We start from the raw sequence: 18767 nt of genomic DNA on the forward strand, positions 1-18767 counted from the left end.
TTGTATCCTCGTATTCGTATATAGACGCTAGTGCCGGAGAATACCAGGAAGAGGAAGGATTCTACCCAGAAGAAGAGCACTTTGACCACCTCAACCACCAAGGCAAGCTGGACTATTGCAAGTTATACTGTTGCAAGCTAATATTCTTGCAAAGTGCAAAGCCCTTTGGGGCAAGGCACCATAGTCTTACCTTTCTTACCATAAGCCTATCCCAAGTTTCTACCTTACAAGTTTTTACTTGTTTATTTCAAAGAGTTACTTTTATAGTTAACTTTGGTCTAAGTTTAAAGAAGGTTACTAGAGTAGCAAAGTTCGTCTCAAGCTAGCCAAGCAAGATTAGCACCACTCATGATTAGTGCTAGTGCTAAATATTAAAACTTGACTACTCTAGATGGGAACATGTGACTTGAATTGAATTTGAAACCTTGGGATGATGAAGCATTCCATTGAATGAATTTTGAAGGTGAATATGATCAAGAGAAGATGGTGATTTTTGATAAAACTGATATTGGTTTGAATGCGATACCTTTCCAATATTGAGTACCCCCACAATACCTGATTATGGGTAGGGCTTAACTGGAAGTTTATGCATATTAGTATGGGTTCCCTCTGAACACACATCATAGGGGTTATGCTTGAGGCTGCCTCCGTTATTGAGAAATGATGTGAATTGAGGTGAATTGTACGGCCAAGCCCTGTGCAGTTCCCAGGTTGACAGTTGGTCTTCACTGGGAGGCCAAGCTCATGGGGAGAGGTGCTCATACTAGGGTTTGTAAGTGAAAGGTTATGGTTGATGATCCGCGTACTGTGTTACGATGATTCGGGGTAATCCCGACGGATGAAATCAAATGTTGTGGCACAAGTGTGCAACCTCTGCAGAGTGTAAATCTATTCGAATAGCCGCGTCCACGGTTACGGACGGTTGGAAAGGCCATACAGTTTCCGATATCAAAATCTTGAAAATGATGGTGAAATGAATTGTGAAGTGGTGAATTGAATTGAAATCACCACTTGATTGTGGGAATGACACTAATGTTCCCACTTGAGTTAGTTAGCACATGAATAAGTCTTTTCTCAAATACTTGTGAACTAAAATTGGCATTATGCAAATAAACTAGAGCTTAGCACCCCCTTACCAGAACTGTTAGTACTTACATTAGTATTAGTTTGCGAGTACTTTAAAGTACTCACGGCTGTGTCCCTGGCTATTCAAATGGCCAGACTATGAAGAGGAGCAGAACTATCAAGAGGACGGCAACCAAGATGTCTACGACAACTAGGGAATCTTCTGACGTCAGACGTTGGCCTGTGGACTAGAGAGTCCCTTCTACCTACGCTTCCGCTATGAAACTATGAACTTTGTGTCCGTTGATCAATAGATCAACTATGTGTGTAATATGGATCATGTGATCTGAATTTGTAAGACGACTATGGTATGTAATGAATGATGACTTATGATATTCAACTGTTATGTCTCGCAATAACAATATTCCTGGGATTGCGATGTATGACATAACAGGCATCTGGACTTAAAAATCCGGGTGTTGACACTTGTGGAGTATAAGAGAGATGTGTTGCATCATCTCTATGTTAGGACATGATGCCCATATGAATGCTTATCTTATACATGTTAGAGTTATTTTCTTCATATCTCATTGATAAATTGTTATTGTACACTAGAACTTAAAAGAGAGAATAGTCAAGTGAACCTATAAACCCTGGTTCAATAAATTTTAATCATAAGAAACACCTTTCCATCACTTTTATCTTACTTTTTATTTGTACCACTATTTTAATCCGAAAATAGAAAAATACTTTTCTTTCTTATTTGCACTCAAAAACCCCAAAACAAACAAATCTTTACCACTTTTATTTAGTTTATTTCAGTTGTTTAGTTTACTTTACTTCAGTTACTACTTTATTTATTTTTTACTTACACGAAACCTTGTACTTGACAACCATACAGTGGTGTTGGGGACACACGGCTTTATTTTATTTTGTAGGATTGCTAGAAGAAGAGAGGGGGATATAAATCTTTACTCCATTCCCTGAGAGTTTGATATAAATCCTCGAGTCACCCTTATGAGAAATACTCTGCTGACACAACACTCTACACTTGGAGTTCCAACGTCATCAGCATGGTGGACACAATTGAAATAACTATAATTTAAAGGTTTTTGATGCACAAGTCATTGCTTGCTTAGTTTATTTTTGGGCTAGCAAGAGGGAGAAAGTTGACCATCTACAAGCATGCAAAAGGTGTCCATGTAAAAAAGTAATCATTTACTAAAAAAGTAACTTAAATGTAATCATCTATCCATGTGAATAAAAGGTACTAAATAAGGCACTTCAAAATTATTAATCATTAAAGCATATGAAACAAACAATAAACTTGTAATGCAAATTTTTTTTTCCATTTTCCCTTTCTTTAATAGAATCCAATTTTATCTTTCTTTTGATTCCTACAACAACTTTATTTATAATGGTTTTGGCAATATTAATAAAATAGAAACTTAACATAAAAGTAAGATACAAACGCTTCAAGTTTATGCGAATCCCTTATGTTGCTAAAAAAATAAAGTTTATAGGTGTGGAAACCGTGAGTGTAATAGGTTCAGTGGGGTATGTTGGTGATGGAGATCCGGTATGGTTATGGCTGCCTTAGTCGTCTGTGCCCTAGAGAAAGGCGGACGCTACGCGTCGGTCGCCGGATGGGACGGCCAAAAATCGGTCGTTCTCCGCGCCGTACGATCAAGATCCGACGTCCGAAATTTACCGCGGTGCGAGATTTGCATTTTGCCCCCTGTTTTTCTGAAACTTAACCCGCGGTCCTTATACTAAGTATTACAACAAAATATCTCACTTCGCTTACAAAAAATATGTACTATTACAACAAAAAAATTACAAAAAATATAAACAAAATAGTATTATAAAAAAATGGTTAAACAACAATTATTTTGCTATAGGTTGGTTTACAACAAAAATTGACAACAATTACAATAAAAAATCAAAAGCTATAACAACAAAAAACATGTGTTCGTGGCTGTGAAAATTTGATTGAAAATAACACATTTTATATATATCAAATTACAACAAAAATCACCAACTATTTTTACCAAAAATTATTAGCGATTACAACAAAATAATTTATAGCAAACGTCCAGGTGAACATTACAACATCTCTGACATGCTTTCTCTATAACTTTTATATGCATTTGTTACAAAACTAACGAACATATACAACATCTCTACGAAAAAAATGTCCATGACTAAAACAATTACACCAAAAATCACAAATAATTACAATAAAAAAGTCATCCGTTTACAACGTATCAAGAAACACACATTTTCGTAACATATCACTTAGAAAAATCTTACAAAATATGTCGTGTGAGTTTACAACAATTTTTTTATCTAATTGTTACAAATCTGGAAACAATACTGTACATTTCTTAAAAAAAAGCAACACTCCAGTTTGGGCCGAAAACCAGGCCCATAAAGGGCCGCGCGGAGCGAGGGACGACGATCGAGCGATCGGTCGCCGGATCTGAAGCGTTTTCCCTAGAGAAAACCCTTGTCTTTCCACGGCTACTCACTAAAAGATCTTTTTAGGGGAAGCATAGCACTTTATTGATTCAATACATTGTTTACAAATATAGAAAGACCATCAGGGTATTGTAGAATGTATGAATTGTGCCACAAAATCTCAGCCCGTAATATACATAACTCTCCCTCTCAAAAGCCCAGTTTTGTTTGGGCCGCATCGCCGCACTTCCCAAACCCAGCGCGGCCCTCCTTCGTCCAGCACTTGCTCCGGTTCTCGCACGCCGTCATGGAGCTCTCGCCGGAGCATTCGCCGCCGACGACCACTACCACCGCCGGCTTCTCAGCTGGAGGAGGATCCGAGCCAAGCCCTCCCACCAACTTCTCCTCTCTCTTCCCCCTCTTCCCGCTCGCCGCCCCCGCCGAGGTTTCCCAGTTTCTCCCGAACCCTAGCTTCTCTTTCGACGCCTCCTCCCTCAACATCCCACCCGCTGCCTCCTCGTCCCTCCCGCCGCCGCTGAGCGCTTCTTCGGACGAGGAGGAGGCGGCGCCGAAGCCCGCGCCCGCGAAGTACGACCTGGTGCCCTCCTCGTCGTCCGACGACGAGAGGGGGTCGAGGCGGAAGGACAGGAAGAGGAGGAAGCGGAGAAGGGACCAGGAGCGCTATGACGGGGCGGCTGCTTCGCGGAAGCCGGGCGTTCGCGCCTGGGCTGGGTCGGAGACGAAGCTGGTCAAGGATTACTACTTCGACGCCAAGGGCGACCAGGATAACTTGGCGTTTGGATCCATCTACAGGTCAGGTGTTTGCTTAGCTAATGCTGTATGTAGATATGATGTATGCAATGGAGTGTTGCATATCGAGGCTGTTGTGTTGAAATCATGGTTACCCTTCTGAAATATGCTGAATAGACTGTTTAGGCGTTAGCTGATGAAGTTATTCATTGGTGTGTAGCTGCATTTCATTTATTCCATTGATGTGGTGTTTTTTCTAGTAGGTAATGGTAAAAGTTCATGTTCAATTTTTTCAATTCGATGCTTGTGGTACATCACATGCTGGGGGGCTGTGTAAGAGTGTGTAGGGTTACTTATGTTTAGCACCTTATTGAAGTTATTAGTGTCTAGATGCAAAAAAACTACATGCTTAAACCTGTGTATGTGTGGTTTCCCAGAGCACTAAAAATTGAGGGCTAGAGTGTAGGTACTCGTAGTTTCACATGCTTAATCCCATGACAGGTTAGACGCTTGGTTGGATTAATTTATTTTTACAATATTAGATCATTCCGTTTAACATGAAAATCTTATATTATCGTATACCTACAGTGGAACTCTATTTTTTTTTGACATTTGGGACCTGCTACATCTGGAAGTTACAAAATCAGGCTATTTTAAAACGTGTGTATATAAACCTATGCAGTTACTGTAATCATCTTTGTTTATTAAGTCTAATGTCATTTGTAGCTTACTATTCTGTGGTGTCTTGTGATTTCCAGTTCAGTATCTTATTTGTAGAAATGTGAGCAAACAACATAGACTTTGTTACCAGCATCTGTAGTTTTGTACACTAAAGAATTGAACCTGTAGCTGCTATCTGCAAATGATACACCAGACCCTTTATTAGTTAGTATTTGTTTTCTGTTATTTTAGGAACTTCTCTTTCAAGTCTTGTCTGGTTACGACCAAAGTCGGGAGCTGCTGCATCAAAATTAACATAGAAAATAACCCTTATCAGGGTGTAAACTGTGGACTTTGGTTCTCTTATTCAATTCAAGGGTGATAGGAGAAGAGTGTATAACATCAGTGCTAAGCTTGTTATGGAGAGCAATTCAACTGATATGGTAATTGTAAGAATGTAAACAATATATATAGAATTAGGATATCGTCAAGCTTGAAAAGTTTTATGTAGTCCCTTTGGTCAGAAGGTCAATGCTTAATAAGATGTTGCATTTTTCCAGTTTCTAGTTTTTGTTTGGCAGAAATTTCATTTTTGATAGTCGGGCTTACTCACTTAGCTGGGTTTTGTTCTATTTAAGTCTAACACCACATGGTATTATGCAGAATGGATATTGCACGCTACAAGCCTCAAAGCACACTGGATGCACGTGGTCTGAACCGACGTTTCTATAATCATGGACATGCTTCATCACATATGGATCTAGATTCAGATTTGGATGGACTGGATAGCAAAGTAAAAGTTGGAGGTCGTTACTTCTCAGCAAAACATGCTGTTTTAGAAAGAAACAAGGGTTTCAAACACCTGAAAGTGTTGAAAAGAGATAATGCAATTCTCCCTGAAGATTTTATCCCTGTAGAGGCATCATCCGTTCCTGCAGAAAGCACAACCGCGCAACATGAACTTGAGGAATCTTGGGAAGATGAAATACTTCGGAGGACAAAAGAGTTCAATAAGATGACACGAGAATCTCCCCATGATGAAAAAATTTGGTTGGCCTTTGCTCAGTTTCAGGTATCACAGTTTTATAAGAATATATTTTCACCAGGCTATGCATATTGTATACTGCATAGTTGATAGTTTCTACAGCATATGGTTAAGTTACAAATGGAACTTTAAGCTATCAAAATTTTGACTCGAGCTTTAATATACCCAATCTTTCTCTCTTCCGCCTTAATTGTTAAGAATTCTACTGAAGAGATTTCCTCTGCTTCTGAATTGCAGGACAAAGTCGCCAGTAGTCAGCCACAAAAAGCTGCACGTTTGCAAACAACTGAAAGAAAGATTAGTATATTGGAGAAGGCTTTGGAGCTCAATCCAGATAACGAGGAATTGTTGCTTTGCCTTTTGAAGTCATTTGGTGAGAGAGATAGCACTGAGAGTCTCTTTGGTAAATGGGAGAAAATACTTATGGAACACCCTGACAGTTGTAAGTTGTGGAAACAATATCTAATTCTTTGCCAAGGGGAGTTCTCCAGATTCAAAGTATCTGATACGCGGAAGTCTTACACATATGCAGTAGAGGCGATATCTGCAGCTTGCACCAAGCTATGTAGGCAGGTTTAGTGTTTCGTTGTACATATTTCAGATTATCTGTTTCACACCCCCCTTCTCTCCCTCTCTTTGCATGAATGTGCTGTAGTTGTTAAAATATTTTGTTCTGAATTTTTCCACAGGACAGTCAAAATGCTGATCTGAAGGCACAACCTTCATTAGTTCAGCTTGAACTTGGTTTAGTGGATATATTTGTGAATCTATGCCGGTTCGAATGGCAGACAGGACATCGAGAATTAGCAACCGGGCTATTTCAAGCTCAACTTGAGTTTAGCTTATTCTCTCCTCCCCTCTCCCTGTCCACAAGCAGTAAGCAAAGGCTCTTTGAGCACTTCTGGAATAGTGGTGGTGCCAGAATTGGAGAGGATGGGGCTCTTGGATGGTCTATGTGGTTAGCAAAGGATGAGGAGAGTCGACAAAACATGGTTATGCAAGACAATCCCCAAGAGTCTGAAGGTGGAGGCTGGAGTGGTTGGTTTGATCTCTCTAGAGCAAATGCCGAAACGGATGATGTTTCTAACAAAGCAATAGAACTATCAGCCGCTGATGGAATTGATCCAGAAGACCCTGATGTTGAGGACGCATCTGCGCAAGATGATGTTGAATCTTTGCTAAAAAAGCTCGGCATTGATGTAGATGCCGAGTTCAGTAGTGAAGTTAAAGATGCAAAAACATGGAATAGATGGTCTGCAATGGAGCTGTCGAGGGACAATGAACAATGGATGCCTGTTCATGAAAAGTCTGGTACTTCCTATTTACCCTTGTGTTGGTAGATTGATAAGTGACTTTGTAGAGTTGTTTATTTAACTCAATGCTAACACTGGATGCTATTTTCAGGAGTAGGATCAAGTCGTTCTGATGATGCTTCACCTGGAGAAGTCAATGAGCAGCTTTCCAGAGTAATCTTGTTTGAGGATGTAACTGAGTTTCTATTCTCTTTATCTTCAGAAGAGGCTCGTTTTTCTTTGATCTGCCAATTCATTGATTTCTACGGTGGTAAAATTTCAAGATGGTAAATCCTCTTAGTTCTACCTGATAAGCTGTGGTCATCCTCTTTATGTGAACATAACTAAATAAATATTATATATTTATTGCTTTATAAATTGTTCCTTTTTTTGTTGCTCATTGTGCACCTCCTTAAAACTACATTTGTTCTTGAACAGAAAAATTGGATAGCACTGCAAGACTAAAAAACAATGTTATTCAATCTCTTACCATATAATGGAAAGTATACGATGTATGGCTATATCTGCAGCTACCCTGATGAGTTTTCTCATTATTTTGGTCATGTAGTGTTAGTCTATTAGTTTCTATTCACTGTCAGTATCTAGAATGGATTCCCAGTCGACAGCTGTGCGATTTGAAGTTTACCCTAGTTATAAGGAGCTTATGCCAACTTATTCAGTCCTAAAAACCTATATCAGCAGTTGTGCACTGGATTGCATTATGGATGGTTTGTTTGTGTTTCCAATTTTGATTTCTATCTTTTGTATCATTATGTTCTGCTGTTAATGACTGTATAAGTTCCAGGACTTATCTTTCAGTGGTAACCAATATTCTTAATTTCCAGGACGTCCAGCAACAGTTCCAGTTGGCTTGATAGAATTATGAGCCTTGAGATGATATCAAATGATATTTTGGAAGATATTAGCACTGTATCTGAACTTGTTAACAAGACTCAAAATTCAAGTCATTATAGATTGGAGTTTTTATTAGGGAGTATGCACGATCTTTCTCAAAGACCTGGCCTGGTGAAATTTCTGCAAAATGCAATATTGCTTTCCCTTGATGTTTTCCCTCGTAATCATATTTTGGAGGAAGCTGTCCTTGTTACCACCGAAATGTATACCACACAAAAGGACACTTTGTCTGCACCTGCTAAACCATCACGGGCTTTGGCCAAAAGCTTGCTGAAGAAGGACAGACAGGTATGCTTTATCCTCTCTCTTGCGTGTGCATCAGTTTGCTGCAGAGCATAAAGGTTATAGCAACTTGATAATTGTGCAGTAAACCACATGAAGAAGTTTCCTCATGTAGTTTTGGGCACCTAGTACGCATGATACAGTTTTGCAAAGTGATATATAACTGACGTAATCTGCATCGGTTAGTAGACTAAGGACACCATGCAGTTATGAAACCAAAATCAAGCAAAGGAATTCCGAAACTGTAGCAGAATTCCTCAGTTCAATAGTAGTTATTCATGTTTTCCAGTAACCAGTTTGATATTCGTTATCTTGTATTAAGTGTTCTTATTTTGATAATCCCCCATGTCCATGTTCCCCTGCTTAAATATAATGTACTCCCTCCATCCACAAAAGGATGTCTCAACTTTGTCTAGATTTCTATGTATCTACACCCTAAAATACGTCTTGAAACATGCAAATTTAGACAAAGTTGAGACATCCTTTTTAGGATGGAGGGAGTACTAAATTTTATTTAGCAAAACTTACATGTAGCAGTAATCAGTCTTAACCATATGTAGCTTGGAACATTGCATATTCTTAGAAGAAATGTAAACTGTGTCACTTTCCTGTGGTCAGGATCTTTTGCTTTGTGGAATATATGGTCGTATTGAGGCTAGGCATGGGAACATTGACCAGGCAAGAAAGATATTTGACATGGCACTGTTATCTACCGAAGGAGGTACACAGGTACCATATGATCAAATAAATTTATTTTATAAAAGTTTGTATATTCAGTTCCAATCAGTGTTGTTTTCTATGTAGTTCCATAATGCTGCTGTTCTACCATCTTTTCGTGTGTACATAGATCCGTCTCTCAAGTGCATGTTGCCATATGTGTTCTAAAATATATGTCTCTAGACATTGACAGGATCTCCAATATACAGCTTTTCCCAATATCTTTTCCAATTGTACAGTAGTCAACAATATTAGAATATAATGATTTGGAAATAAGTCAAATGAAAATCGTCTATATGAGATCATATCCATATGAAAAACTTAAGTACTTATATTTTGTGGTCAAGCTCTTAAAGTTTTATTGCATGTGTTCAAGCATGACTTTTATTTTGTAACTAATGCGGTAAGAACTAAAAAGCCAGGTTTCTGATGATATGGTTCTGCTGGTTGTTGCTGTTGTGGGCAGGATCTCGTCAGGAAAGTTCCAATTCTTTATTTTTGGTACGCTGAGATGGAGATTTCAATATCTGCTTCAAGAAACGATTCTGATTCTGTGCATCGTGCAATTTACATTCTTTCCTGCTTGGGGAGCAACATCAAGTATACCTCTTTTGGTGGTCCTATATCACGCCCGCTTGTATTGAGGGCTCGTCAAGGCTTTAAAGAGCAGATTAAAAGCTTGCGACCTGCATTTGCATGTGGTTCTTTGAAAGAAGAATCAGTTGCTTTGATTTGCTCGGCATCCCTGTTCGAGAGTATGACTTCTGGTTATTCTTCTGGTCTTGAAGTGATAGAGGAGGCCTTTCCATTTTCAGGTTCTTCACCCTCTCTTTTTTATTCTGAATATGTTTGGATGATATCATTTGAAGTCATTATTTTTTAACTGAGCGTACTTTCTAATTCTTTCATTATACGAAATGGCAGTTATTCTTGCTATTCTTTTGCCTGCCACCACCTTTTGTCAATTACTGTTGGTTAGAACTGCTGATAGAAACAACCAGATAAATAGATAATAAATACCATCATGGTCCTAACGCTATTTCCTATTTCCTTCTTCTGCTTCTGATATATAGCTATTCCCATCGTTAACTATTAGCAATGAAATACTCCCTTCGTTCTAAAGTAAGTGTCTTAACTTTTTTCTAGATACAGATGTATCTAGCATCTACAACTAAAATGAGTCTAGATACATCCGAATCTAGACAAAACTGAGACACTTATTTTAGCACGGAGGGAGTATGCACTTATATTTAGGATTCTGTTAGTGCTATTTTTACAATTTACCAATTGCTTTTTGTCAAATACTAAATTATATCAGATGAAGCTTTATGATATTTTACTAACACTTAATCTTGCATCAAGCAAGTATACTGTTTTTGTACGGTAAGTAACAATTTACTTTTGACTGCTCTCAAGGTCTAGATGGATCGATCCTGGTCTTTTCAGTTTTCACTACAAGTTAAAATTACCTTGTTGCACTTTACTGTTGAACTTACCTTTGTGTTTAACTTCTGCATTGCTGTTCTGCTGTTCTTTTGAATCGGAATAAGTCTTTTAACTGTTTTTCTGCAATGCTTGTAAACGTTGTAATTATTCTTTTACCAGATTTGCAATCAAAAAAGTATCGTCTTATTATGTGAACATGATTTTTTTTCAGAGAGTAACCATACGTTGGAATATGAAGAGTTGTGGATGTATTACATCAATCTGCTTCACAAAAATCTGACCAAGTTGCGTCTCTCAAGGGTTTGGCCGAACATATTGAAAGGAGTACAAACATATCCGTACAATCCAAAATCATATGCATCCATGTTAACTCTGGGCTGTCTTTACAGTGTTCCCAATAATCTGCGTCTCACACTTGACAAATGTAGTCAAAGGTAAGGGTTCCTTATTTCCATGAATTTTTTCTAAAAACTCTATTTTATATCTAGTATAATGTGATATAAATGCAACTTCTAAGGGCCTGTCTAGTTCTTCCTTAATGTGGGTCCTCTAAGACACTTGTTTATACACATATATGGTGTTTAAAGATGGAATATATATGTAGCTTGTGAGCTTTCAACACACTATATAAATGATCTTTATTGTCTTGCAGTTTTGTTGCGAGCATATATGACTGTATGAGTTATATGGCCTTTCGTCTATTGACTGCTTATTTTTCAACAGGGATCCTTCCATAATTTCCTTGCTGTTCGCTTTGTCCTTTGAATTGAGTAAAGCAGAATCATACAATAGAATACATGGTCTGTTTGAGAGAGCTCTAGCTGATGATAAGTTACAGAAGTCTGTTGTATTGTGGCGCTGTTATCTAGCTTATGAGGCGGAGATAGCCTGTAATGCTTCTGCGGCACGGCGTGTGTTCTTCAGAGCTATACATGCTTGCCCATGGTAAGTCAGTCTCTCCTCTTTTTTGAACGGGGAGAGGCCCGAAAGGGCCTGGATATCATTAAATCTCGAAGTGGCGGTACAAATTACAGTAGGGACACTAGAAAGAGCAGAAATAACAAAATATGGATATCAGAACTTAATGATGCCATTCTATTTGTTGCTATCCACTCAACTCCTTATATATTAATATGTGAGGATAATGTGAATACTTACAGAAGCAGCGATTCTACAATTGATTAGTGATGTTACAAATTTGATTAGTTTGTGAAATGTTAGCTTGGAACGTTAGCAGCTTCTGCGTTCCTTTCTTTGCTTTTTATGTGAACTAGCACAGGACCCGTGCGTTGCTACGGCGCCGCCATTCTCGGCAACAAACTCAAAATACAATTCTAAAAAATAATAACAATAACAACTTTGAGATAGACAACATAGTCTAATATTGTTAAACTTACATGAGCAAAGCAAGACAATCCCAGATAGATGACCTCCTGGCTTCTTAGTTTTCTGGCGTAATTCATCTGAACCACTTGATACTCTCATAATTTGACTTCGTATAATTGATTGACCCGTGTTTTCCTCTAGCGTTGGCCTCCCATAGATGTAGTTAAAAAATAGATGACACGACACAATATGTTATCTTTAAGCTAATGAAAGTCAACAATTTGGAAACGTGAATTTCATCAGTTATATTCAAAAGACGGATATGTGTTCTAATAACCCAGATAAGAAATAACACTAATATATGCACTATTTACTCGCAGATGAAGGGAGAGAGAAAGCCAATAACTTAACATAAAATCCTCGCATGTTTCTATTAGAAATCTGCAGACCATCAGTTTGGTGTGGATGATGACCAAAAGGATTCATTCGTTTATTGAATAAATTTAGAGTTTGATAGCGATTAGGAGTTCCAAATCGCTCCAATCTCTACACAATTGTTGGCCGTTACAAAAGGGAATGGCAGATATATCTGCTGCAACTGCTCCCACGGCCCACTCGATATCTGTACTGCTCCTTCGAGTTGAGTTTCAGAATAAACAACAAACAATCAGATTGGGGTACAGCTATATGGTACCGATCCTGAAGTGCAAAGAGCAAAGCAAGACCACATTGCAAGTGCTCCAGCCATCGTAACGCGAGGCAGACTGGTAGTGCACGTCGCCGGCCGGCTAGGGAATCTGACTACTGACGAACTGAGCAAATAGGAACTGGGTCGATGGGCTGCCTACCCGGTTGGCAACATTGACTCGTGCGTGATCGCCAGGGCCGGCGTCAGGCAAAAAAGTAGTAGGGCACCAGCAATCTCGCGAATCCGTCGCTCAGATTTCGGCCTTGGTGCGGTCGTCCAGGACGCCCTTTAGCTTCCTCGAGTCCGGCGGGATCTCCGGCCCCCTACCCAGTCGCCACCGCCGCTCGCGGGGCTGCTACTGCGGCCTCCTCCCGCCGCCCCTCCTCTGCATCTGCCCCTCTCATGGCGTCCCATCCGGATCTGACGGGGACGTGCTAGGGATCGGCCGGCCGGTGCTCAAAGAGGACGGAATTGAGCAAGAGATTTGGTTTAGTTTGATCGAAGGTTTGCAGCCCTATTTATGGCCAATGGACGCGGTGGCGGTGCGGGGTCGAGGAGGGTGGTCGATCGGAGGCACGTATTCTCCTAGGCCCACTTCGTTCGTGCGAGTTTATCTGAGAAGGAACTAAACGAACCGGTACGTGGGTGGCAGTTGTGCAGTATTATGCGTTTTGGTGGGAGGGCAAAACGGTCCAAAAAAAAGCGTTGACGAAACTTTTTGGCAGAAACCTTAGCTCCTTTATTATTAGGTATAGATAACTAATTGGTTTTAATTCCATGTGTATGCTTTCGTGTTTTTCTTAGGAGCCCACTATTTAAACTGTAGATTCAATTGTCTCTTTTGGGGCTCAAACATATGCGGTGGTTTAATTTTGTTGATATGGATGATTGCGTTTGTCATCTAAGAGTCCAACTTCACAGGTCTAAACGATTATGGTTGGATGGGTTCCAAAAATTGAGCTCAGTTCTGACTATGAAAGAGTTATCAGATCTCCAGGAAGTGATGAATGGAAAGGAATTGTTTGTTCGCACTGACATTTATGAGATACTGTTACAAGACGAAGCTGAAGATGACTAGATGTGTATTCGGAAATTTCCAGATCTGTTCCACATGGCATGGCAATTGTGTAGGCTGGTAGTTTTCAAGATAACAACCAACAGCCAAAGTCACTTCTACCTTGCAGTCTTGGGCTCATAATACATCCAGTGAGGTCTGCATTCATATTGTAAAGTGTTACAATCTTTGGATCGTTGATATTGCCGATTATAATTGTTCCCTTACTTTCCGTTCCTTCAAGACGTTTTTGGCAAGGTTTGTTCCCGCTTCAATTCTCCAATTCCACCCTTGGTTATTGTAGATATACACATTTAGCTTCACTAGGCTTGTTTAACCACACAGGGCAAAATCCGCCTGAGAAATGTTATGGTAACTGCTGAAGGCAAATATAAAGCAGTGAACATTAATTTGACCTTGAGATTGTTCTGAAAGAATAGAGCAACATAAGCTGTTGGAGATTCATGTTAATGAAGTGCAAAGTTACTGCAACCTCAGGCAAGCTAGTCATGTATTTTGCTTGCAGGAAGCAGGTTTCCTGTTTCTCCTTTGCATATTATCATTCACTTCTTTCCCATGGTTTTTCTGGTGAAGCAGGTTAGTGGGCTTTGCGAAGTATCCTGAGCTCTTGGCTGTTGAAAGAACAGCTTGGTTTGGTTGAATCCTTTTAAAGGCTTCTATGCAAATTTGTAAAATAGTACTAACTAGCTTTTCACTAAACTTGGTCGACCCTTGGTCAAACCAAAATGAAGGTCATTCAGGATCGTTAATCGGATCTGCTTCTGCAATTGAATTTTAGATTTGTGCTGCGTTCCCATAGGTTGTTGGTTGTTCTCAACTTCATGGGGTTTTGTTGCATGAAGCGAGTTGTATGTACCACACCATGTGGTAACATGCTGGATGCCAGTCGCTTTCTCAGTTATCATATGCAGTAGCCAGATACAGTCCTATTTGATGGTCCCGATTTACAGTGCTATCAGAAGTTGAGGGCACACGGTTGTTGGCTTGTTATTACTCACTAGTGCGTGGCTAGTTCATGATCCAGCAGCACAGTTCAATCATCTTTTTCAGAACAAGGGGTCCTGCTGGTGCTGGGCACCCAGCAAATGTTGTATACGAACTCGCAATTCTTGTCAGGTTGGTACTTGGTAAAATGTGGAGGTACAGGGACATTGATACAGTGACAGGCCTCCACATGTGTAAGCTACTTCATTTGCACCATAATTTTTGTCGTGGTTTTAGTTCAAATTTGAAAAACTATGACAAGAATTACGGTACGGAGTGAGTAATACTGAAGCGGGTGCGACCATCAGCAGAGAGGCTGATGTTTATTTTCAGTGGGGTTAAGCTTGTCACAACAAGACCATGATGGAGAGGCCGATGTTTATTTTCAGCTGGGTTAAGCTTGTCACGAACAAGCAGTAAAAGCCTACGTATTTACAAGGGATAATACTACTAATCTCATGATGATCCAGAGAAGAAGAAGAGTTGGCCTCTCATTTCTAGCCCATTGTTATTTTCTTCCTCTTGAGCTTATGTTCAGCCTCTTGTTCTGATGATGGTTATGGTGCCCTTCCCTCCCGTCCTGATCTTGGTGAGGCTGACGACGGCTTTTCCGGAGAGCCCTGGCCCCTGCGCCGACGACACGACGGGGCCGCACGCGAACTGACCGACGGGGTGACGCACCGGCCTCGCCGGCCGCTTGAGCATCCGCCAGTTGACGTCGCTGAGCGTGCTTCCCTCCAGCACCAGCGGCTTGACGACGGCGAACGGGTACATCACTCCGTCTCTCTTCCCTGCGCCGAAAACATGGTTGTCACGAGTCGGAACAAAAAAACGAGCCGTCCTAGAAACTGGTCCTACCACACCAGCGATGGTCTCTGACACTGCAAGTGCCACAGCTGAGCTGAACGAGCGCACACATGCGCGGGTACTAATTGCACACCGGTCGGCCAGACGCACCTGCCGCTGGCAGCGAGGAAGAGGACGAGGAGGTCGCCTGGTCGCAGTAATGGCTGCCACCCCCTGTAGTTGCCTTTTGCAGTGGCGATGATCCAGGCGGAGGAGCTCCGGTGGCGGAGAAGGGAGGAGGGGGGCCTGCCGCTGCCGCTGCATCTTCACCAGCTTCGCCCTCGCTCAGCACCTGTGTGCTGGGGGGCCCCTGCATCTGCTCCTTCTCCCTGCCCGATGCGTCGTCGTCTACCTCTGCCAAAAACAACAACGCCGCTCCGTTTAGTTATTAAATACAGTGCCTGCTGTCGTCGTGTCGCTCTACTGATCCCCAGAGCAAAGTAGTTGCTCCAGTGATACCAGCGGCTCATGCATGAATGCTCCTCTTGCATGCAGAACTGAGCTCTGCCTGATTTATTTTGGCTCTATGCCCATGCAACTAATCGAACGGTTGTTATGGTTTTAATCTCGTATGATTGAAAATGGGGTTATGGATGCATCGAATCACCTGAGACGAAGCTGCCGATCTCCGTGTCGGGGACCATGGTGGTGTTCAAACCATGGAGGAGATCTCCCTCGCCGCTGCTAGGATCCCAGAAGCTCTGCGGTTGTGTCCGAAGGCAAAGAAGAAACAAACACAAGGCGACGAGTTAGAAAAGGGGTGGAAGAAGACGATGTGCAGCACAACGCGACGAGTTAGCTGCTGGAGACCTAGTACTACTTTCTTTTCCTTCGTCCATTAGCGTTAATTCCATGTTTTGTTGTGTTCAAATAAAGCACACCAAAGATTACTATTAGAGAGAGCACTCCTACTCTCGTTGACAAAAGAAGAGACACCTTTACATAATAATCATAATGCGGAAATTCAATTCGGCTCCATAATGGTGCTACAGTTTCAGTAATACTAAAGCAGCTCCACCGCCAAGATATCAGCAACCTCACTACGCTAATGGACATCCATGCAAGTATATTCTCGCATCTCTACACATCATCATCGGTTCCTCAGTCCTCTGCTCACTTAATGCAAGAACTATACTCAGAGCCGCATAGAGATTTGTTTACCTGTAGAAGGGATTGCAGGTCCTCGCTCGCCATGGCCGGCCACCGCGGCGGCGGAGCCTCCTCCTCCTCCGTCCTCCGCCGCTTGCACCGGTCGCTCCAGTCGGCGACGGCGTCCTCCAGGTAGCCGCCCCCGCCCCCGCCCCCGCCCCCGCCGCCGCTCGACGCCTCCGACGAAGACGACGCCGGCGACTCCCCACCTATTGACCCCCCAAAACCAAGGTCAATAAATATCGGCAATGCCTGTAGCTTGCTACACACACAAATGACTCTAGCCTTGCTAGACACACACGCTGAGGCGCTGAGCCATGGTCAGTACGCTCGCACGTACGTACTAGACTAGTCTAGATTTTTTTTTCTTGATATCTCAATAGGCTGAGATTGGTAGGGGCATGCAGTGAGGTTTGCAGCAGGTTTCTTACACGAGGGCAAGGCCGTGAAGGCGTCATGAATGAGGAGGCCATCTCGGGCAGCAGCGTCGTCGCCGAGTGTGCAGCGTAGCTCCCACTCCCAGTCCCAATCCGGAAGAAGAGGAGGAGGGAGTAGGCAGAACCCGTCGTGGTGATAGCTCTGGAGCGCCATGGCTGGCGTCTGCCGTCTGCGAGAGGTGACGAGAGTGAAGTGATGTGGCCTCTCCCCGAGTATGGGTCTTTAAATAGGAGCCACTTTTCTATTGGTTTCGTGGCATGCGCCAAAAGCCGTGTGTTGGGTTTGGGTGGATGGAAATTGCTGCCGCCTTCGCTGAGGAGTAGAGATTTTTTTCCCTAGGAGAAGCGACCCGCCGGTCAATGGAAAAAGAAGGAATAAACAAGGAAACAAAAGAGCAAAAGTGGGAAAAGTTGGGGTTTACATCTCTGCCTCTGGCTCTTTCCTCGTGATTCGTTATGTTTGATCGCCCTCCCTCCTTTCTACCATCGTCAAGTACGTACAAAAGTATTTGAACTGATTGAAAGCAAAATGTGTTCAAGTTAGAAAGAGTAGGAGATTTGATTTTGAGATGAAAGCATCTCCACCACCAGCAAACCCCAAATCGCAGCCGGCGGCGATTTAGGGTCCTAGTGAGAGAAAGTGCTCACACCGCGATCCACCGGTCATCCCAAGCCCAATAGAATAGTTGGCGAGCCCCAACCAACCCCTATGCCAAGGGAGGCTATCGGGGTCGCCGGCACCAAACCCACACCACTTCCACGTCGCTTTGGGGGTCTTTTTTTTTTCTATCGGGAGCGGTTAGAGCATCTCCAGTCGCGTCCCCCAAAGCATCCTCCAAAACGAGCCGGATCTAGCGTTTGGGGGACGTGTTTTGTTCGTGCCGCGTTTGGGGGGACGTCGCTCCCCAGCCGCGTCCCCCAAACGCCGCCCCCAAATGAATATTGGTGCACGAAAATAAAGGTTTTCATTCAATTTTGATTATATATTACAAAGTTTGAATGAAAACGGCTAGCTTTCATCTAAACCTAGCCTACTGACCGCCCGGCGGTGCGTTCGACGTCCCCGCCCCGGCGTCACCTGCCCTCCGCCGCAACTCTTTCTGTGCGCGCCGCCTCTCCGTGCGTAGGGCGGTGGCCAGACGCCGCTGCTCCAGCAGCGCGTCGATGTCTGCCCTCCCATGCTGCGCCGCCTAGAGGGAGAGTGCGACGACGCGACGAATCTACGCCTCTTCGCGGGCACGAGCGTCGTCCTGGAGCTTCTTCTCCGACTCGAAGGACTCGACGAGCGCGCGTTGCTGATCGACCGTCTCGTCTGGGTGCGGCCCGTCGTCGGACCACTCGAACTCGTCGTCGTCGTTGTCCTCCACCCCGGTCTCCTCCTCCTCCGTCTCGGCATCCTCCTCCTCCATTGGCGCCTCCTCCTCCACATCCGTTGGCGCCTCCATCATCGCCGCCGCCAACGCGTCGGCCTCCGCCGCCAACTCGTCCGCCCACCTCCCCCAGATCACCGCCAGCGCCGCCTCCCGCTGCTGACGCTCCTCCACCGCCAGCTGCTGCTGGCGCTTGATCGAGTCCCGCCGCTGGCGCTCGATCGCCTCCCGTCGTTCACGGTACAGCGCCTCCCGCTCCT

General features: G+C 42.8%; 2 protein-coding genes across 3 annotated transcripts; one reads left to right on the forward strand and one right to left on the reverse strand.

The window, feature by feature from the left end:
* The first annotated feature begins 3747 nt into the window (after positions 1–3747).
* LOC127306012 (uncharacterized) lies at positions 3748–14508 on the forward strand. 2 transcript variants are annotated; one of them, XM_051336616.2, is made up of 13 exons: positions 3749–4338; positions 5599–6007; positions 6218–6553; positions 6670–7291; positions 7385–7559; positions 8118–8475; positions 9088–9198; positions 9653–10001; positions 10844–11066; positions 11356–11577; positions 13568–13958; positions 14046–14198; positions 14298–14508. In XM_051336616.2, exons 1-11 carry the CDS (start codon positions 3833–3835, stop codon positions 13722–13724), a joined length of 3468 nt encoding a protein of 1155 aa, XP_051192576.1. In that variant the 5' UTR covers positions 3749–3832; the 3' UTR covers positions 13725–13958; positions 14046–14198; positions 14298–14508. The 2 variants fall into 2 exon arrangements, with proteins under 2 accessions (XP_051192577.1, XP_051192576.1); XM_051336617.2 differs by lacking the exons at positions 13568–13958; positions 14046–14198; positions 14298–14508 and adding an exon at positions 13451–13561 and having other exon boundaries at positions 3748–4338.
* Positions 14509–15066: 558 nt separating this feature from the next.
* LOC127306013 (uncharacterized) lies at positions 15067–17342 on the reverse strand. Its single transcript, XM_051336618.2, has 5 exons — positions 17132–17342; positions 16713–16909; positions 16159–16252; positions 15663–15905; positions 15067–15496 (listed from the first exon to the last, which is right to left on the reverse strand). The coding sequence occupies exons 1-5, from the start codon at positions 17289–17291 to the stop codon at positions 15240–15242; spliced, it is 951 nt and encodes a 316-aa protein (XP_051192578.1). The 5' UTR covers positions 17292–17342; the 3' UTR covers positions 15067–15239.
* Between the last annotated feature and the right edge of the window lie 1425 nt (positions 17343–18767).

Source organism: Lolium perenne, chromosome 6 (genome assembly GCF_019359855.2).
Source record: "Lolium perenne isolate Kyuss_39 chromosome 6, Kyuss_2.0, whole genome shotgun sequence".
NCBI classification, from domain to species: Eukaryota; Viridiplantae; Streptophyta; class Magnoliopsida; order Poales; family Poaceae; genus Lolium; species Lolium perenne.

Bases quoted from the DNA above. Each gene is read 5' to 3' on its own strand.
- LOC127306012 (XM_051336616.2), top strand. From the start codon at position 3,833: ATGGAGCTCTCGCCGGAGCATTCGCCGCCGACGACCACTACCACCGCC. The intron at 10,002-10,843 runs GTTCTTCACCCT...ATTTTTTTTCAG, and splicing joins GGAGGCCTTTCCATTTTCAG to AGAGTAACCATACGTTGGAA. The intron at 11,067-11,355 runs GTAAGGGTTCCT...ATTTTTCAACAG, and splicing joins CTTGACAAATGTAGTCAAAG to GGATCCTTCCATAATTTCCT.
- LOC127306013 (XM_051336618.2), bottom strand. From the start codon at position 17,291: ATGGCGCTCCAGAGCTATCACCACGACGGGTTCTGCCTACTCCCTCCT. The intron at 16,253-16,712 runs GTAAACAAATCT...ACACAACCGCAG, and splicing joins ACCTGCAATCCCTTCTACAG to AGCTTCTGGGATCCTAGCAG. The intron at 15,497-15,662 runs GTGCGTCTGGCC...TTTTCGGCGCAG, and splicing joins TTCCTCGCTGCCAGCGGCAG to GGAAGAGAGACGGAGTGATG.